Source organism: Mauremys mutica, chromosome 3, assembly GCF_020497125.1.
Source record: "Mauremys mutica isolate MM-2020 ecotype Southern chromosome 3, ASM2049712v1, whole genome shotgun sequence".
Classification (NCBI taxonomy): Eukaryota; Metazoa; Chordata; order Testudines; family Geoemydidae; genus Mauremys; species Mauremys mutica.
The window spans coordinates 165,562,460-165,582,675 of record NC_059074.1 but is presented as its reverse complement, the minus strand read 5'-3'; the positions used below and the strand labels follow the sequence as shown (position 1 = coordinate 165,582,675).

At 46.3% G+C, this 20,216-nt stretch overlaps 1 protein-coding gene across 1 annotated transcript in view; it reads right to left on the bottom strand.

The window, feature by feature from the left end:
• Positions 1 to 2,643: 2,643 nt before the first annotated feature.
• The window catches only part of CENPF (centromere protein F), a 77,605-nt gene continuing 60,032 nt past the window's right edge, over positions 2,644 to 20,216 (bottom strand). The window contains exons 14-18 of the mRNA XM_045011610.1: positions 18,948 to 19,109; positions 17,491 to 17,653; positions 15,264 to 15,737; positions 13,866 to 14,059; positions 2,644 to 3,416 (exon numbers count right to left, since the gene is read on the bottom strand). Of these exons, the coding sequence (XP_044867545.1) occupies positions 3,207 to 3,416; positions 13,866 to 14,059; positions 15,264 to 15,737; positions 17,491 to 17,653; positions 18,948 to 19,109 (1,203 nt within the window). The 3' untranslated portion in view covers positions 2,644 to 3,206. The remainder of the gene's footprint in view (positions 3,417 to 13,865; positions 14,060 to 15,263; positions 15,738 to 17,490; positions 17,654 to 18,947; positions 19,110 to 20,216) is intronic.

Below are 20,216 nucleotides of genomic sequence, written 5' to 3'. Positions count from 1 at the left end.
GGCGCGGGACTGGCAGATCACCCACAGAAACGCCACCGAATCCGCGTGACTGCCATGCTTGGGGGGCAAAAAACAAAGAGCCACCCCTGAACTTAGGGGAGTTGGGGGAGGCACCATCCTCTTATACCAGCATGCAGTGGCACACAATGGCAGAGGACAATCAAGCCACCCTGACAGGTACCGCTCAGTGAAGAGGTACTCTGACAACTGCGCATGAGTCATGCTCACAGCTACACTGGAATAAACATGTGCAATCACTCAAAGAAGAAATAATATTTGTTCCCCCAAGAACTTGTAGTGAAGAATCCTCTAGATGTTCCCGAGACAGAGGGATAGCAATGATCTTTAGCTCTAGAAAATATGTTCAGTCTAATTTACATAATTATAAACATTAAAGCTAAACTGACAGCGCCACGTATGGCATCAGGAAAGCATTGGCACAGCAACACCAAAAATCAAATACAATTCAGAGTCCTTCTCATTCAGAAGTTAGAATCACTGAGGTGGAGGGGGGAGAAGTCACTGTTTGCTCACTCTCCAGGTAGGTGTTGTTTGGACAGCCTCCAGCTAGGTGTAGACCAGGGGCCAGCAACCTATGGCTCACATGCCAAAGACAGCACGCGAGCTGATTTTTAATGGCACGCTGCGGCCGCCGCTGGCCCCGGCAGCGAGCTGAGCGGGGCTGACGGCTGGGACCCCGGCAGGCAGCAGCGTGCCATTAAAAATCCTGCCTGGCCCAGCCTGCTCTTCTCCTCACCCCGCCTACTGCTCTCTCTGCAAGCTTGTAGGGCAGGCTGAGCCGGTAGCCAAGCTTCCCCCTCCCTCGCCTGTTCCCGAAGCGTCGCGCCCCGCCTCCTCTCCCTCCCTGCCACTGATGTCCCTTGCGAGGGAAGGGAGAAGAGGAGCCCCAGCACCTTCACTGCTCAGACCGGGAAGGAGGCCGAGAAGAGGCAGGAGCGGGGCCTTGGGGAAGGGGGGTGGGATCAGGGCATATCTCTCCAGCCCCCTGCTGTAAGCCGCGCAGGGCATGGGGCTGGGAGAACCCCCCCCAGCCCAGCCCACCCCCCAGCTCCCTACCCTGACTCCTGCACCCACCCTCACACGCCCCAGCCCTCTGCCCTGACTCCTGCACCCTCCTCACACACACCCTGCCTTGACTCCTGCACTCCCCACACATACCCATCCCCCCTCTCCGTGCCCTGACTCTTGCACCCCCCATATCCCTACCTCCACCCCTCGCACCAAATGGGAGCTCCTGCACCCCCCCACCACATTCCCACCTGCACCGCTGACACCAAATGGGAGCTGCCCAGGTAAGCGCTCAACACCCAAACCTCCTGCCCAACCCTGATCCCCCTCCCTCATTCTAGCTCCTGGCCAGACCCTGCACCTCAAGCTGCTCCTTCACCCCCCAGCCCTGTGAGCAGTGAACCCCACCCTCAGCTCAGTGCAGAAAGAGGGGAAGAGAATAGGCCAGAACCAGGGAGAAGGTAGGTACCCACTCTATGTGGGCAGAGATGGAACCCCAGAGCAGCAGCGGGCTGAGCGGGGCCGGCAGCTGGGACTCCGGCTGGCAGGAGACAGGAGACAGAACCCCAGACTGGCAGCAGGGTCCTGGCCACCAGCCCCACGCCAGCTGGGGTCCTGGCCCCACTCAGCCTGCTGCCAGCCTGCACTCCCCACACAAGCTTCTTAAACATTTTGAAAACCTTGTTTACTTTACATACATTAGTTTAGTTATATAATATATAGACTTATAGAGAGAGACCTTCTAAAAAATGTTAAAATATATTACCGGCACGTGAAATCTTAAATTAAAGTGAATAAATGAAAACTTGGACACCACTTCTGAAAGGTTACCGACCCCTGCCTTATCTGATACTCCCCTTCGCATCCCAGTTAAGAACAGTGTGAAACAAGGAGAGACAGTTTCACCAAAACTCTTCACAGCCTGCCTCAAAATGTTAATGAGGCAGATGAATTGGAAGAGTGGGATCAACATCAACAGAGAGCAGTTTAACCATCTTGGATTTGCATGCTATATTGTGCTGATCGCCAAAAATACTATCAAACTACAGAAATTGCTGCGAGAACTCAACACAAAAAGCAGCCAAGTCGGATTGAAAATTAACCACTCCAAAACTAAATTTATGTGGTCTGATACCTTGCCAAAAGCAGAAATAACAATCAAGGGAGAACAAATAGAAGTTGAGCAATATGTCTATTTGGGCCAAAAAATGAAGATGCACCATGATCAGGAAGGTGAACTCTCGCAAAGAAAGAAAGCACATTGGTGAGCATTCAATTCTAGCAAGGATGTCCTCTAAGGAAAAAATCAACAAGGCAACATGCGCCAGCCTCTTCAACTCAACAGTACTGCCAGCAATGTTGTACAGCAGCGAAACATGGGCGCTGACAGAGGAGCAGCAACTGTCTGTCATGGAGAAGGCAATGGAAAGAAGTAGTCTGGGAATCTGAATCCGCGACCGAGACCCCAATGAAGTGATCAGACAGCAGAGTGGAGTGCACGTCGTCGTTGTTGAGAACAGGTATAGTAAAATACAATGGGCTGGGCATATAGTGAGGCTCACTGCCAATTGATGGACTGCAGCTGCCGCCAAGTGGTACCCACGAGAACTGAAATGACCACTTGGCCGACCTCCGAAGAGATGGGAAAATTTTATCATGAAAAGACATGGTCACACACGGAGAAGGAAGCCCATGATATGAGAAGAATGGAAGACATGTTGTGATCAGCACAATCTATACGATGGCTGAAGGACCGATTGATTGATCAAGGTGAACTATTAACACAGTCTCAAAAATGTGTTTTGGAAATTTAATGAAACATCTATATACAGAAAGAATACTGCTAATGTAATGTGTGGTTTGGTACTTAACTGCATTTCTATTAAACTTTATTTCAAACAAGTTTCTATAGAATTATTTACAGAACCCTGTACAACGATCACCGATATCACCAACATATTAAGAAATAAAAATGGATATGTCTATTCTTTCAACATAGCTTTACTGACATAGGTTTCAGTAAGTGTTTAACAACAAGACCTGTAAAAATGATTTAGTGTTCAAAGAATTATACAAATTCATTTGACAAAAAATAATGGGCATATAGTTTTCATACCTAGTCATGAAAACTATTTATCTTCCAAAGGTTATTTTGATCTGAAGTGATAACTGCAGGTTTACTGTACAATACAGTTTTCTTCTTGTTCATTCTGATCAGGTAATGTTTTTCTGCTGAAGGAACATCTGCCTTTGTGTGTGTTAAGATTCTCCCTAGAGGTCTCAGCAACAGCTTTTGTGGGTTGCTTATTTATGCAAAGAGGAGATCTTGAACTAGATACCATGGGTTCAATAGCTGTTTCTGCTTGGCACTGCTGAGTATCATCTACCTGCAATACAAACAAAAAAATTCTCATGCTTTAGTGGTATGGGAGAACCTTGTTAATTACCAGCAGGAACTGAAAGACCCATTCCAAGTGACTGAATAACATGAATTAGCAGACACACGCTAAAAGCAAGAATCTTCACTGTTTATACTGATCACTTTGAAAATACAACAGTGCTATACAGAACTACCTACTCCTCACCACGTTCAAGTTTAGAATGGGCATTATCATCCATGTTTTACAAATGGCAAGTCAGATGCATGATATAACAAGGTATAGGCAAATCTAAGGAGTAGTACATAGTAGTTCTTTGTCTAGTCTCTTCTTGCTCAATCACTAATCTGAAGAACTGTATTTTGACATATGCAATTTAAGTTTAATTACCAATATTTCGTAATGAATTTGTAAATGTCCTGTAGTTTATTCCATAGCTATAATAGAACTTGAATAAGTTGTTTAGTCCTGAAGCATTTACGCTGGCCTGCAGAAGATATCTTGTCCAGATGCATTATGAAATATTCAATAGAACATCATGTCATTCTAAATTTTTAACATAATCTTTACAATATTTTTGTTGTGCTGTTTGTTATACTAATAAAATACCACCAATAAGAGGGACAAGGCAAAACACCACATTTATTGCAAATACAAAAAACGGTTACTTACCTTTGTAACTGTTGTTCTTCGAGATGTGTTGCTCCTATCCATTCCAGTTAGGTGTGCGCGCGCCGCGTGCACGTTCGTCGGAAGATTTTTACCCTAGCAACCCCAGTGGGTCGGCTGAGCGCCCCCGAGTGGCGCCATAACGGCACCGCATATATACCTCAGCCGACCCACCCGACCCTCAGTTCCTTCTTGCCAGCTACTCCAACAGTGGGGAAGGAGGGTGGGTGTGGAATGGATATGAGCAACACATCTTGAAGAACAACAGTTACAAAGGTAAGTAACCGTTTTTTCTTCTTCGAGTGATTGCTCATATCCATGTTAGGTGATTCCCAAGCCTTACCTAGGCGATGGGGTCAGAGAGAGACGTGGCGGAATGTAGGACCGCAGAGCCAAAGGCTGCATCATCTCTAGACTGTTGGACCAGAGCATAGTGAGAGGTGAAAGTATGAACCGATGACCAAGTCGCCGCTCGGCATATTTCTTGTATCGGCACGTGAGCTAGAAAGGCAGCGGAGGATGCCTGAGCTCTGGTAGAGTGGGCGGTGAGACGGCCCAGTGGAACCTGACACAAGTCATAACAGGTGCGAATGCACTCTGTGAGCCACGAGGAGATCTGCTGTGACGAGACAGGAAGACCTCGCATCCGGTCGGCAATTGCCACAAACAGTTGAGTGGATTTGCGGAATGATCTTGTCCGATCAATATAGAAAGCCAGCGCCCTACGAACATCAAGGGAGTGCAGCCGTTGCTCCGGTGAGGATGCGTGAGGTTTTGGAAAGAAGACCGGAAGGAAGATGTCTTGATTATTGTGGAACGCCAACACCACCTTCGGGAGGAACGCTGGATGCGGACGAAGCTGTACCTTGTCCTTATGAAAAACAGTGTATGGCGGGTCCACCACGAGCGCTCGGAGCTCAGAGACCCGCCTGGCCGACGTAATGGCTACCAAAAAGACCGTCTTCCAGGACAGGTACATTAGCGAGCAGGTGGCCAACGGCTCAAAAGGTGGGGACATGAGCCTGTTGAGGACCAGATTGAGGTCCCACGTAGGAGTCGGATGACGCCCCTTAGGGTAGAGACGCTCAAGGCCCTTCCTGAATCGAGCAGTCAACGGATGAGAGAAAATCGTATAACCCCCCTCACCGGGGTGGAAAGCGGATATGGCCGCTAAATGCACTTTCAGAGAGGACAGTGCGAGGCCTTGCTGTTTCAGCGACCAGAGATAGTCGAGGACTATCGGGAGGGGAAGCTCCGAAGGAACAGCGTTGCGTGCCTGAGCCCAGCAAGCGAAGCGCTTCCACTTAGCCAGGTAGGTAGAGCGAGTGGAAGGCTTTCTGCTGCTCAACAAAATATGTTGCACCGGAGCAGAGCAGCGCAATTCCGACTGGTCTAGCCACGCAGAAGCCACGCCGTGAGGTGGAGGGACGTCAGGTCTGGGTGACGGAGAGTGCCGTGATCTTGGGTTATAAGATCCGGGTGAAGCGGCAGAGGAATCAGGCTCGCTACAGACAGACGGAGCAGCGTGGTGAACCAGTGTTGTCTGGGCCACGCCGGCGCAATTAAGATGAGACGTGCTATGTCCTGCCGGAGCTTCAGCAGGACTCTGTGGATGAGGGGGAACGGCGTAGAGGAGGTGGCGAGACCATGGAAGGAAAAACGCATCCGACAGGGAACCCGGTGACAGGCCTTGAAAGGAGCAAAAATCCTGGCATTTGCGGTTTGTCCGAGATGCAAACAGGTCTATCTGGGGAAATCCCCACTATTGGAAAACGGCATGAGCGACGTCCGCTCTCAGCGACCACTCGTGGCAGAGGAAGGACCTGCTCAGGCAATCCGCTATGGTGTTCGTGACGCCGGGAAGGAAAAACGCCACTAGATGAATTGAGTGGGCTATGCAGAATTCCCACAGTAGCATTGCCTTGTGGCAGAGAGTGGAAGAACGCGTCCCCCCTTGTTTGTTCATATAGTACATGGCCGTTGTATTGTCCGTGAAGACTGAGACATAACGGCCGCGGAGGTGAGTTTGGAACGTCTGGCACGCCAGGCGTACTGCGCGTAACTCTCTGACGTTGATGTGCAGGTTCAACTCCTGCACCGACCACAGGCCCTGAGTACGAAGATGGCCGAGGTGAGCCCCCCATCTGAGGGATGAGGCGTCCGTCGTCAGGGAAAGGGAAGGCTGAGGAGGATGGACTGGGACCCCTGCACATACGTGTGACGGGGCCAGCCACCAGTCCAGGGATCGAAGGACGCTCGTTGGGATGATGAGCAGGGTGTCCAGAGGGTCCCTGTGCGGGCGGTACAGCGAGTTGAGCCACAACTGGAGGGGGCGGAGGCGGAGCCTGGCATACTGAGTTACGTAAGTGCAAGCCGCCATGTGCCCCAGGAGGCGGAGACAAGTACGGGCCGAGGTCATACGAGAAGTCTGAAGGGCGCGAATTATCTGCGTAAGGGCCTGGAATCGAAGCTGAGGAAGGTAGGCTCTGGCTAGAGAAGAGTCCAGGGTCGCGCCGATGAAGTCCAACCTCTGGGTGGGTATTAAGGTGGTGTAGCAGTTTAGGGAACCTTGGAAGATTTTGTTATGGCTTAGCTTAGGCAATTCCGCTTTTTCAGCCTCCGGTTATTGTAGGACACAGCATGCTAGCTTTGGCCTGCTGTAGCCGGCTGGGACTGCTGTGTGGTAAGTCCATGGCTGTTGGCCAGGGAGGCAGCCCCGAAGGGCGGAGAGTGTCTATTGCATTATGTATGAGCTGATATGCTGCTGTTTGTATAAAATGAGCATGCTTTGTGTTTGTTTTAGGACTTCACCCCAGGCCCAGCTACAGGGCGCTGGGTCCCCGTTTCAGTGACAGCAACGTTTGGGGTCCCCGTTGCAGATGTGTCACTTTACCTTCATTAAAGCCAATTACTCTCAGTGTGGAGTCGGTCTCGTTCTTGCAAAGTACCTCGGACCCTTTTGGGCAATAACAGGTGGACTTCTCTACATTGAGAACCAGGCCCAGACACGTGAACAAGTCTTTGATCACTGCTACATGTTGCCGTACTGTGGCCTGCGAGTCCCCCCGATGAGCCAGTCGTCTAGGTAGGGGAAAACGCAGATGCAGCGCCGACGGAGGTGGGCGGCGACGACGGCCATGCACTTCGTAAACACCCTTGGGGCCGTGGAGAGGCCGAAGGGGAGGACCGCAAACTGGAAGTGAAAGTGATTGATTGTAAATTGGAGGAAACGCCTGTGCGGTGGAAAGATGGCGATGTGAAAATAAGCGTCCTTCATACTGAGGGCGGCATACCAGTCTCCAGGATCCAAGGCAGGAATAATGGTCCCCAAGGACACCATGCGGAACTTCAACTTCAGCATGTATTTGTTGAGGTCTCGCAGGTCGAGGATGGGCCGGAGGCCCCCTTTGGACTTGGGGATCAAAAAATAACGGGAATAAAAACCTTTACCTCTTTCCCTCTCCGGAACCTTCTCTATCGCTCCAATAGCTAGGAGCGTCTGCACCTCTTGTAAGAGGAGTTGCTCGTGAGAGGGGTCCCTGAAGAGGGACCGGGAAGGAGGGTGGGAAGGTGGGGGTGAAACAAATTGGAGGTGGTAACCACGTTCCACTGTGCGGAGGACCCAGGCATCGAAGGTCAGCCGGGACCACGCCGGGAGGAAGTGGGAAAGGCGGTTGGAAAAAGGCGGGAAGGGATCTAGAGAAAGAGCTGGTATGCCGTCCTTGGGCGCATCTTCAAAATGATGATTTAGGCCCCACCGGTGGCTTGGAAGGAGCACGTCCTTGGGACGGTTGCGGGCCAGGCTGCCGTCTACGTCCCCCTCGACCCCGTCGTCGACCAGAGTCTTGCCTGTAGCGAGGCATATAGTAAGGCTGGTTAAGCTGGGGGCGGAACGGACGCCTCTGGGTCACAGGGGTGTGCATCCCCAAGGTCCGGATAATGACCCGATTGTCTTTCAGGCTTTGGAGCCTGGAGTCCGTCTTTTCTGAGAACAAACCCTTGCAGTCAAAGGGAAGGTCCTGAATGGTGTACTGTACTTCAGGGGGAAGAGTCGAACTCTGGAGCCAAGAGATGCGGCGCATGGTAATGCCGGAAGCTATAGTGCGGGCCCCTGAATCAGCTGCGTCCAAGGAGGCTTGTAGCGAAGTGCGCGCCACCTTTTTACCTTCCTCAACGAAGGCTGCGAACTCCTGTCGCGAGTCCTGAGGTAGGAGTTCTTTATACTTTTCCACCTCAGACCATATGTCACGTAACAGCTCAACAAGGCCTGCTGGTTAGCCACTCGGATCTGGAGGGCACCAGCAGAGTAGACCTTGCGACCTAGTAAGTCCATTCGCCTGGCATCTTTCGATTTAGGAGCCGGGGCCTGCTGGCTGTGGCGCTCCTTATCATTGACAGATTGGACCACCAATGACAAGGGGATAGGGTGGACATACAAATACTCATATCCCTTGGAGGGGACCATATACTTGCGTTCCACCCCTTTGGCTGTGGGCGCAATAGAGGCCGGAGCCTGCCATAGGCTATCTGCAGTAGCCTGGATTGTCTTAATGAACGGGAGGGCTATGCGAGTTGGGGCGTCCGCTGACAATATGGTCACTATTGGATCGTCCACCTCCGATACCTCCTTAGCCTGAAGGTCCATTTGTAAGGCCACCCTGCGAAGAAGCTCCTGGTGTGCCCGCAAGTCAATCGGAGGGGGACCGGATGATGAAGATCCCGCCACCGCTTCATCCGGGGAGGAGGAAGAAGAGACCCCGGGAATGATGGTGTCCCGCTCAGCGTCTGGGACCTGGGAAGGTTCCTGTTCGAGAGGCTCCTGAGCAGGCTGGAGTGGGGATGGTACCTCCGACTCAGCTGGGGGGCGGCTTATCGTAGCCTCTGGGATGCGCGGCTCGGATGGCACAGTGCGTGTGGTAGGCAGAGTGGCACCTTGGGCTTGATGGTAAGCCCAAGGAGTCCAATAACCCCAATGCTGAGGGTCTTGGTCCGCATAGTGGGACTGCTGGAAGACTCCCGAAGGGACCTGAGGGTCATGTTCGTCGACGTAATAACTGTCGGCATGAGAAGAGGCCGACGCTTGTCTGGAGGGCCAGGGAGGAGCGGATAAACCGTGCGCCGAGGTGCCGACGGATCGTGTTTCCCGCCTCTGCGGTGACCGGTGCCGGGAGGCATCGCAACAACGAGAGTGGGAGCGAGAGCGGGACCTTCGACCGGCGCGGTGCCGGGAGGTCGACCTGGATCTCCACGCTCGGTGCCGAGAGCGGCTTCGGGAGTAACGGCATCCGAATCGGTACCGAGATCCGGAACGGTGCCAGGAGCGACGAGTCGGAGAGCGGGAGAATGACCGGTGCCGCGAGTCTGACTGGTGCCGGGACTGCAAGCGGCGTTGAGACCGACGTCGGGAGTGAGATCGGCGTCGGGACCGGGAGCGCTCGTGAGTCCTGGAGCGGGATCGGTGCCGTTCCGACTCGGCGCCGGCAGGTGGTTTGAGCATTGACGGCTTGCCCATGGAATGGGGCGCCCGCACCGGCGGTGCCGGGGGCTGAGGCACAGCCGGGTCCGTCAAAGCAATAAAGATCCCTCGCCGCTGCGAAGGCCTCTGGAGTTGACGGCAGTGGGATCTCTACCGCGGCCGGAGCCAGGGAGGCCACAGGTTCCGGACTCGACGGCCTCTGAGGGGCCGGAGTCGACGGTGCCGGCAGAATCGTCGGTGCCGGAGCAGCCGGTGCTGCGGCAGGTTTCGGTGCCGGGCGGCCCGGTCGGGGCGCACTCTGGTGTCTCAGAGCTGGCGGTGCCGAGGAGGCAGCGGCCTTCCCTTTTTTCGCCTTAGGCGAGAGCGCGCGTCTCTGGGCCAATTTCGGTGCTGACGGCGCTCTCGGTTTTGGCAGAGCAGAGCGGGCCGGTGCCGAGGAGGTACTGCGAGTGTCCGACAGTACGGCGGCCGGTGCCGAAGCGGTTAAGGCTGCCTCCATGAAGAGCTGTTTGAGCCTGATGTCTCTCTCCCTCTTCGTGCGCGGCTTGAAAGCCTTGCAAATTGAGCACTTAGAAGCACTCTCCCAGGCACTTGAGCACTCTCCCAGGCACTTCAAACAGGAGCTATGTGGATCTCCTGTAGGCATAGGCCTGCGGCAGGCCGAACACGGCTTGAAACCCGGGGAGCCGGGCATGCGCTCCGGTCCCGGGTGTGGGAGGGGGCTAATCCCTGAACCCGCTAACTAACTGATGAAAAACTACTAAAAAAACAAGGAAACTAAGACTAAGATATCAACTATGTACAATTTTTACAGAAAAGAGCTATGAGGAAGCTAGGGAAGCGGAGGTCAGACAAGCTGCACTCCACTGTTCCAACGACCGACACGGGCGGTAAGAAGGAACTGAGGGTCGGGTGGGTCGGCTGAGGTATATATGCGGTGCCGTTATGGCGCCACTCCAGGGGGCGCTCAGCCGACCCACTGGGGTTGCTAGGGTAAAAATCTTCCGATGAATGTGCACGCGGCGCGCGCGCACCTAACTGGAATGGATATGAGCAATCACTCGAAGAAGAACAAGATAATCTTGACAGTTATTATAACCATTCACTCACACAAGCATTACACAGGTTCTGCAAAGTCAGTGACAGTTACCAGCCTAAGACTTGCTCGTGCCAAGTCACTGGCCAGGTGGCCTGGACATGAGAGTGGAGCCGAGTTGTGTCAGATGCACTTCCGATGCTCCTGGAGGGTGGTCGCAGAACCAGACTCAAAGAACTCCGTCCCCTGGTTCAGTTCTTATAGGTCTTTGGTTCAATGTATGTCTACGGAAGTTGCCACATCATGCTGAATTTGTGATTGGGATAACCATTAATCAGCTTGATCAGCAGATGGTACATGTGTGATGGGTATGCGTTATCTTTCAATCTTCTATCTCTCCTTGATGGGCTTGGGTGGGTTCTGGCATGCCCTTCGGGGGTCATCCGGTTGCCTCTGCCATGCATTATCTTCAGCCCACTGATAATTGATCAGAAACTAGTACCACAACTATCTACCAGTCACAAACACTCACTCGCATGCACTCAGCATTCTTACATCCAGACTTAACAGGTTTGATTTAATTCTTTTCTCCCTCTTTCCATTGCTAAAAGATTTACATAGGCATAATCAGGCTCCCAAGGCATGAGAAGATCAGTGGGTTTGGTTTAAGAAAACATCATTGTTTTCCCATCGTTCTTATCCCTTGGTACAGACATTCTGTCCCATAACAGCATTCTTGAATCGGTTACTTGCATATTCAATCCCTGTACATGCCTTAGATAATTGGTATTTTGGCCTTGGGCTTGTTACAGAGATTCATTCAACAAGGTTCAGCAGATCAGAAAGAAATTCATTTAACACAAATGCTTATTTATCATAAGGCAGAAGTTTCCTTAAACAACTATATTACTTTTCCTTTTATCTGTTCTTATTCTTTTATACTGTTATACTTTAACTATTAATTTACTAATATCGGGGCATGATCCAACATGTTCAACACTAGCTTTGTAAAACTGTTGAAAAATTTCACAATATGTATACCTTTGGTTATCTCAAATTCCAGTCCCTACTGCCCTTCCTTGTCTCCCCTGCACTCCCCACCAAATTCTGACATGATTTTAGCATCAGTTAGCTAAAACTTCAGTAGTTATAAATGTGTGCTTCATGACAATTCAAATCCTGAATGCCAAAGCTTCTGATAGTCTAGGTAATTGGCCCCAATTCTCATCCCACTTACACTGATGTGGGTCCTGTGTGAGAGATGAGCATCAGGGCTTATCCTTCTAGTGCCAATACTTATCAAAATAAAAGCTGTTAAAATTTTGATGTCAAGTGGAAAAAAGGAAGACAGTCCTTACACTTCTGTAATTGCAATAGTAGCTTGAGAAATACAAGGCTAAGTCTAAAAATAAATGATTTTTACCACTGAAAGCAAAGAATGTGGAAGCATTCCTTTTTAGACCCAAGAGTTGTAGAGATAGTGTGCTACCTCTCTAATTGTTCCTTCACTCTAACAGTGTTTTTCTAGCAATGGGCAAAATCTCAGATTGCAGACATGCAGTGACCAGTGTCTGGTTGAGGCTATCACAATATGAGCATTAAGACAAAGTTCAGTACCAGAACTTCTAAAAAAAGAGATCAATTTTCATTTCAGTGTCCTCAATAATAAAAAGCAAAGGAAAAAAATCAAATCAAGTTTGCATAAGGACTAAGAAAAGACTTCAGAGTCAGGTCCTAAAAATGAAAACTCTGGGAACAGAATATCTCTTTAAACAATTTGTTGAAGTATGATTGTTTTTGTAGAGATTGTTATTTAAAGAATGATTTTGTGTGTTGTTTAAACTGGCTAAGTTCACAGCAATGCAACAGCAAAAACAAAATTGTTACCACCAATAAGAGAGACAGGTGAAGCTAGTAGCATCACTTACTATTAAGGTTACCTGACTCCTCCCATTACAAGACACTGCTTTCTGTTGCTGTTTGGGTTGACATTTTCCATGCTATATGTTTGCTTCATGGGTGGGGGCCAGAGGCAGAATTTCAGCCAAAATGGTTAAGCCATTCCCAAGATCAAGGCTAGGGAAATATACATTTTTCTCATATTAAAATATTCTGGCAGCTTTTCTTTAAAAAGCTCTAACTGCACCCATGCTCTGGAGCAGGGACTTGTAATTTGGAAGGGGGTGGCCTTTGTGTCAGGGAATGGACCTTTTGCCATCCCCATGAAAACCTGCCCAAATTTGGCCAAGTTATAAGCCTTTGAAAAAAAATCACAGTTCACAGATGCTCAGAGAGAATTCTTAGATTTTTAGCAGCTAAAATCTCTGAAGATTTCGTCCTCGCTGTGTATATGTGAATCTTGCATAGCTCTTAGTGCTAACCAAACTGTGCATGAGCTATTCCCCACACAGCAACTGCACATGGGCCATTTCCCACAGCTCCTGGATGTGAAAACACGGCACACTGTGCCATCCCCGCAGAGCAATTGATATGCTCCAGCCCAGGCCTATAAGGATCAAAGCCAGAGTTTCCCTGCAACGATTCTTCCCAGCTGCTTTGGTCCAGGCACCAGAACTGAGAGAAGGAACCTTTCTCTCAATAAACTCCCAGTGACCCCTCCAAGCTGGTTCACAAGCATGGTGGTGGAGGAAGATACTTGACTCAAATGCAGAGGGGCCAAAAGGCAAACGGGGGCAGGGAGGGGGAGGGTGACTGGGATGAGGAGTATGGCAAGACTGGGACTGGAAGGTTGTGAGACAAGACGGGGGGCGAGAAATGTGGAGGAGACACAGAGAAGAGACAGAGCTAAGGGGAGGAGAGGAGAACTGGGACTGGCTGAGCAGAGAGACTGGGACAAGCAGCCTTAATTCCAGCATATCCGAACATCAGAATGCTTTTGTGTGTAATACATATATGCACATGCACACACACCCTGCTCTAAGCATCCAGGCCTTTCAAGAAATAATCACATATTTGTGATGAGCATTAAAGTGGGAAGATTGACCTCATTTCCATTTCCCAAGTTAATGAGCACTTGGCATGAGATCACAGATTTGATCATACCAACAATTTTAAGTTTACCATTATACCCAGACCTTTGTTACGCCAAGCTTTATTAATTATATTTACATTTATGACCTTGTTTTCAGTATATTCATAGCAGATATAAAGGAAGTATGAATACCATGGCATATCTTCAAACTCACTTGGATAGATAAATACACAATGTGGATTTCCCAGGCCCTGCACATTCAGATACATTTTTAAGAACAGTTACCTTTTGTGATTTGCTGCCACCAGCTGTCAGTTTAGAGATCTCCGCAAGATTATCTGACCTGTCTTTTTGTAAACTTTGGGCACATGGTGACAATCTTTGGCTTTGGGCAGCAAGACGGGGACTGGTCCTTAGGTTTAGAGTTGTTCGGCGCAAAACATAAGGGCTGATTTTCTCAGTGGGAATATCAGCAAACCCTGAAAAATAAACAGCTTCCATTAACCACAGCTGATTAAATTACTTTATTGTTCTAATCAATCTGATCTTACTCATTTCAAGATGGAGATGACAACAGATAATAATATAAGAAGGTATAATGGGATTTACTCACCTGAATAAAATATACTGGGGGAATTATTAGGATTATCTTGAATTCCCAGAATTTTATATGTGAACTCAGGCAAGGGCGTGGATCTGTGCAACAACTCCTGTACTAAAATGGCAGAAAGAGTTTTCCCCAAGAAATTATTATCTTTTTCCTTTAGAGAGACACCATTAACTGGAAAAATCATTTCCATCTTAAAATGATCTCTTCCATTGTTCTAAATAGAGATGGCCAGAGGGTGACAATTCCATTTTCCAAAATCTTTCAAGGTTTCAGAATTTGTTTTTATTCTGGATCGGAATAAAAACATAAGCCTTTTAAATGCTTTCACAAAATGAAATTGTATAAAAAAATGACAGGTTTTCAATTTGGGTGCCTTCCTCCCTGCAAGAGTCCACTTTGTACCTGAGAAACCTTCCAGCAAAAACTTTGTCAGAATCAATACATCTCCGTGAAACATATCAGCTTTGACAATACAGCACATTTCAATGAAAAAACATTTAGTCAAAAGTGTTTAATCAAAAATATTCCACCTTCCTGTCAACCAGAGGAAAAAGATATTTTATATTGGGAATGTCTGGGCCTAGAATACCTCTCTTTTGCCAAAGGGCTTTTGCAAAGTTTTTGGAGGTGCCCCAAAGGCAACAAAATGTCTCTAGACTGATTTTCAAAACTACAACCTGATATTAGGACTCTGGTTTTCAGAATTTTTGGCTGTTTTGCTTTTGTCATCAAATACTACAAAACTGTACAGATCAGAAGACATCACACAGACCAAAAGACAAAACCACTAGAAATTACATACACCTACAACAAAAAATATTGTCCCCTTATAGCCTTAATTGTATAATAGGGCTTTTTTTTTTTTTTTTAAGCACATGGGGCTGAACTCAGCTCTGACAAGCAGTTGAGTTAAATGGAATTATGCAACCTATACCAGGGCTGAATTTGGCCAATGATGTCCAAGTTTTTACAATGCTTCCAAGTTACAGGTATGACAACATGATTATTTAGATAAGCGTGCACGCGCACACTCCCCACCAACGTGGACAGTTTTCTAAAGAAGAAATAATTACCTTTTTTGACCACCTCTGGGAGTCCGTCTGGCTCATACTCCTTATTCTCATGAGTCAGTGAATGTTGGTATGTGGCTCCCTTTTTAATTTTTTTAGATAAGGTCTCTGGTATAGGGGATTTTGGTTCCCCATCAACTTTCTTGGTTTCTTGGCATCTTTGTCTTTTACCTGAAAGCTTAGTAGGATCTTCATCTGACCTCTTCTCTGTAACTGACTGATTGTTAAGTGTTACTGGATTATCTGAATTTTGTGAAGGAGAATTAACAGCATTTGCTGGATGTTTCAGCTGAGGATTCAGCAGAGAGACCTGTGTTTTTAACATCTCATTTGCTTCCTCTAGTTTATAGTAATTAATAATCAGAGTGCAGTACTTCTCCAGGTTCTCTTCTGCTTCCTTGGTTTTCTCTTCTACAGATTCCTTTAGTTCTTCCAGCTTCAACCTCATTTCTTCTGCACTGGCAACCTCATCAGCACCTGATCAAAGGAAAGAGTCATTATCTGTACAAATAACTTTAAGGAGACTCTGGAAAGATGAGTTTAGAATGCAATGATCTCAATCATTCATTTGTTAATTAAGTACATTAGGTGTGTGCTCATGCAACCACAATAAACTATATCAAATAAAACAAAACAGACATCCTGTAAGAGTTACTTTACAGAAGAGATCTCTGTTGATACCATATTTACTGTCAGGATGACATGTACCCTGATTGTTTGGAATCTGCCCCTGACACACAGTGCATGGGCAACATTAATTCTGGCATTTCCTAACTTTTAAGTGCTTAACATTACCACCTTACCATTATTTTAACAGTTTTTGTTTATATAATTGAATATTGCTTGTCTCAGAAATATGGATCCCTTTTTATACCAGTAGTGATTCTTTCTGCTTATTGGACACACAGGAATATTTGCTAGCCTAACTTACCCTAGCTAATGGCAGACAAGTTGTTGTATTTTACACATTGTGGTAACCACTTTACATTGTCGTCCTATTACCTATATACTTACTTTCTGACAACCTAGAAATGACTGAAGCTTGTGATCAATAAAACCCCACTATATGTGTCTTAAAAAACATTTGTTAAAGTTAATAAACTCCAGCCCTTCCTGGTCCCAGAAAGCTGCAACTAATACCAGGCTGATGATATTTAGAAAACGGAGGTACTCTCTGAAGCATAACACTTTAAGAGGTGCGCCTCTCTCCGTCTACAATCCAGGAGGACACCAAAAGCTGTTTGGAAGGACATATGTATAAACTCTAAAAGATGTAAATTTCTCCATGGTGGATGCTGAACTATCTATACCCAGAATGTGAATTTTCTTTGTTGTGATGGCCAGCAATGGAAAGAACAGACACACTCCAACATTTTACACTCTGTGATTAGTACATGTCTCAAGCAAAGCACTGTAAGACGCTATACACAACACTGAAGCGTCGTTTAAAAAATAGCCTCCCCTTCATCGTAAGGTCATTTTTTATTTCAAAACATATATGTTGAAAATTTATATTCGTAACCTATAAGGAGACACTGAAATTTGAGGAGACAAATCTTGGGCCAGATTGTCAGCTGGTGTGAATGGCAGAGCTTCAGACGCTATACTGATTTACACCAGCTGAGGATCTGGCCCCTCACCTGAATCAAATGTAATAATGGATGTTCTGAAAACATGTTTTATAAATAAATTCATTAAGGTTAGAAACAGGATCATGCTTAAGGCTACGTTTTAGTTACAGGTATTTTCAGTAAAAGTAATGGACAGGTCACGTGCAGTAAACAAAAAGTCACGGCCCCATGACCTGTTCATGACTTTTACTAAAAATACCTGTGACTTAATCTTACCTACCGGGAAGGGGTTGTTCGAGAAGATGACTGCAGGGGATGACGCTTCTGTGGGAGGGGGCAGCCCGGGGTCCCACTTCAACCGGAGTTGGACCAGGGCCGATGTGGGGGAGGGAAGCAGCCCGGGGCCCCCTGCCACTGGAGGGGGGGCAGCCCGAGGCCCCGCCGCCACTGGTTCTGGATTGCTGCTCCAGGGCAGCACTGGAGACCAGCTGCCTGGGGCTGCCAGAGCAGCGGCCGGTGCGGCTGGGCCCTGGGTTTTCCCAGCTGCACCAGTGCTGCAAAATTCATGGAGGTCGCGGAAAGTCACGTTCACAAACTTAATCATGATTCATTTATAACAAAATTCTAGTACTGCTTTTCCTTATTAAGCTACCACATACTTGGCTTTTGCTTCTTCAATAGAGCATCATGTTCAGCAATTTGTTTCTGCAATATTTCTTTTTCCTTCTCTAGCTGCTTACAGGATTTCATCGACATCTCCATTTTTCTACGAGCAAATTCATTTTGCTTCTTCAGTTGAACTATATGCTTCAGATTGTCCACCTATAAAATAAAAATATATTGTTTTAGTGGCTAATAGGAAACTTTATTCTTCTGTCTAAGCATTATACTCTCACTAATGGTATCTCACCTGTCAGTAAAAGTTAAGTGTAACTAAATAACCAAATGTTATAATATGGATTTGTGTAGTTGAGTTCACTTATTAATATACAATTGAATTATAGCAGCTTCTAATTCCAACAGAGAAACATTAAAGTCATGTTTATTGGAAAGCTACATGTGTGTAGATTTCCTTGACAGAGAAATAATAATCTAAATATAATATTTGAAATAACCAGTTGACAAAACCCAGCTGAAAAGCATGTGGTCCAGGCATGTTTGTCCACCCTAGTGCATTGGAGTGCCAAAATAAATGGATGGTGGATATCTGGCAGCCTTACAAAAAGCACATCAGGATAATGTAAATATCAAGCACAGTGCTGCATTAGCTGAGCATGGAATGAGTATTGTAATTCAGTGCCTGCTTGCCACAATACCGGCTCCACACTGTGCTACATGAGTGCTTTTCAATGTTTGTTTATTTCTGATGCGAGAGCACAGAACTACAGTCCGTCATTCACCACAAACAGAAGTAGAAAAAGACTGCAGGCTAGAAAATGCAGAGGGAATTGATAAGAGAAAATTCAGCTAGATGGACAGGTTTAAAACCGTTGCCCCTTCTGCTTGGCAGTAAACACCCAACCTATGTACGTTACAAGTAAAACTTCATACAGTCATTTCCAGAAATGTTTTGCAATGTCATGTGGAATTGTTCACATGCCTATCTAAACTATTAGCAAGAATAGTGCTGTCATAAGAAGAATCTGTTAATAATTTAGATGGAAATTCTGCATACATCAGAACTGATATGCTCTCACAAGTTGAGTGTGACATAATCAGACAGCAGAAGCAGTTTAAAGACAATAAGGGCATGTCTACACTGGAAAATTTCACAAGGTATTAATTAATGTGTTCATTAACATGATGTTACAACATGCAGTGTAGACACTGCCCTGTTATGTTTAATATCACATCAGTCAGTTATGATTAACCTTAGGGGCAGAGTGAAAAGACATGTTTAAACATGGCTTAATTTTCAAGTACAGACCCTGGCAAAGTAGGTATTATCTTCATTTTAGCTGGTGAAATTAAGGCAGAGTCAAAGCCAGAGGTCTGCTCAGGAGCTCTTTACTTCCAGTTCTGTGCTTATACCATTATACGATGCCTCTTTCTAGAGACCACGTTGTAATTTAGTTTGAAAGTCAAAAATTAAACAGTGTGTAGGGAAAATACATACCTGAACTTTCTTAAGTTCTTCTATTGTCTGGTTAGCGTCTTTCAGAGAATTATTTAATTGCTCTTTACTTGACTTCAAGAGCTCCATTTCCAACTGTTGTTCACCCAGACACTGCTCCAATGAATTCAATTTCTCTTGACAGGCCTGAATTTCTACTTCATTCTATAGGCAAAAAAATGATAACTAGTACAATTTTGAAAAGGTGCCCTATAGAATGCTACACAGAAAATGTCCTTATTGTCTGCAGGAGCTTTGCAGTAAGCTTGCATAATATAAATGCTTTGTTTTGAATTTAAAATGTGAAAGACCAATTTGCTTTAAGTGTAAAACTGTATACAAGAACTGTGCCTAAAAGAATTCTACAATATTTTAAAACAGGGGTCGGCAACCTTTCAGAAGTGGTGTGCCGAGTCTTCATTTATTCACTCTAATTTAAGGTTTCGTGTGCCAGTAACACATTTTAACATTTTTAGAAGGTCTCTCTCTATAAGTCTATAATATATAACTAAACTATTATTGTATGTAAAGTAAATAAGATTGTTAAAATGTTTAAGAAGCTTCATTTAAAATTAAATTAAAATGCAGAGCCCCCTGGACCAGTGGCCAGGACCTGGGCAGTGTCAGTGCCACTGAAAATCAGCTCGCATGCCACCTTCGGCATGTGTGCCATAGGTTGCCTACCCATTTTAAAAGGTAGTTTACTAGAAATCTTGTTTTAAAAAACCCTCTTTTTTAATTCATAGGAATGAAAAGAATAAAAAGACACAAGTAATTTCAAATGGGGTGGTCATTTATTATCGGAATTAGGGCACTTAATACCTGAAAAGCTTGTAGGTACACATTTGTGCAGACAACTCTTTCAAGAGGAGGGAGGACGACTTTTTATGACTATTGAATAAATATATATTTTGAAGTGTCGTAAGCCTTGTATTTTTCAGTACAACTTGTAAAGTATAATAACGATTTAGAAAAAATCTATAGAACTAAGTTACAGTAACATTCAGTGTGAGTTAAGCTCCCTAAAGCCAAACATTACATTTAAAGATGAGAAGAGATCCTTAAACAAATCAGATTAAAGTGTTGTACAACAGTCGCAGATCTAACAGATCATGCTTTTTCCTGTTTTCATAGGTTCAGACCGATGGTTCATATTTTACTAACTTTTCTGTATGGGATCTATGTGAGCTCTCTGTAAGACCAAATAGTTAAAAGTTCTGTTAGCATTTCTGCTAAAAGTCTCCAATTCTTACTAATCTACATGTAGAAATA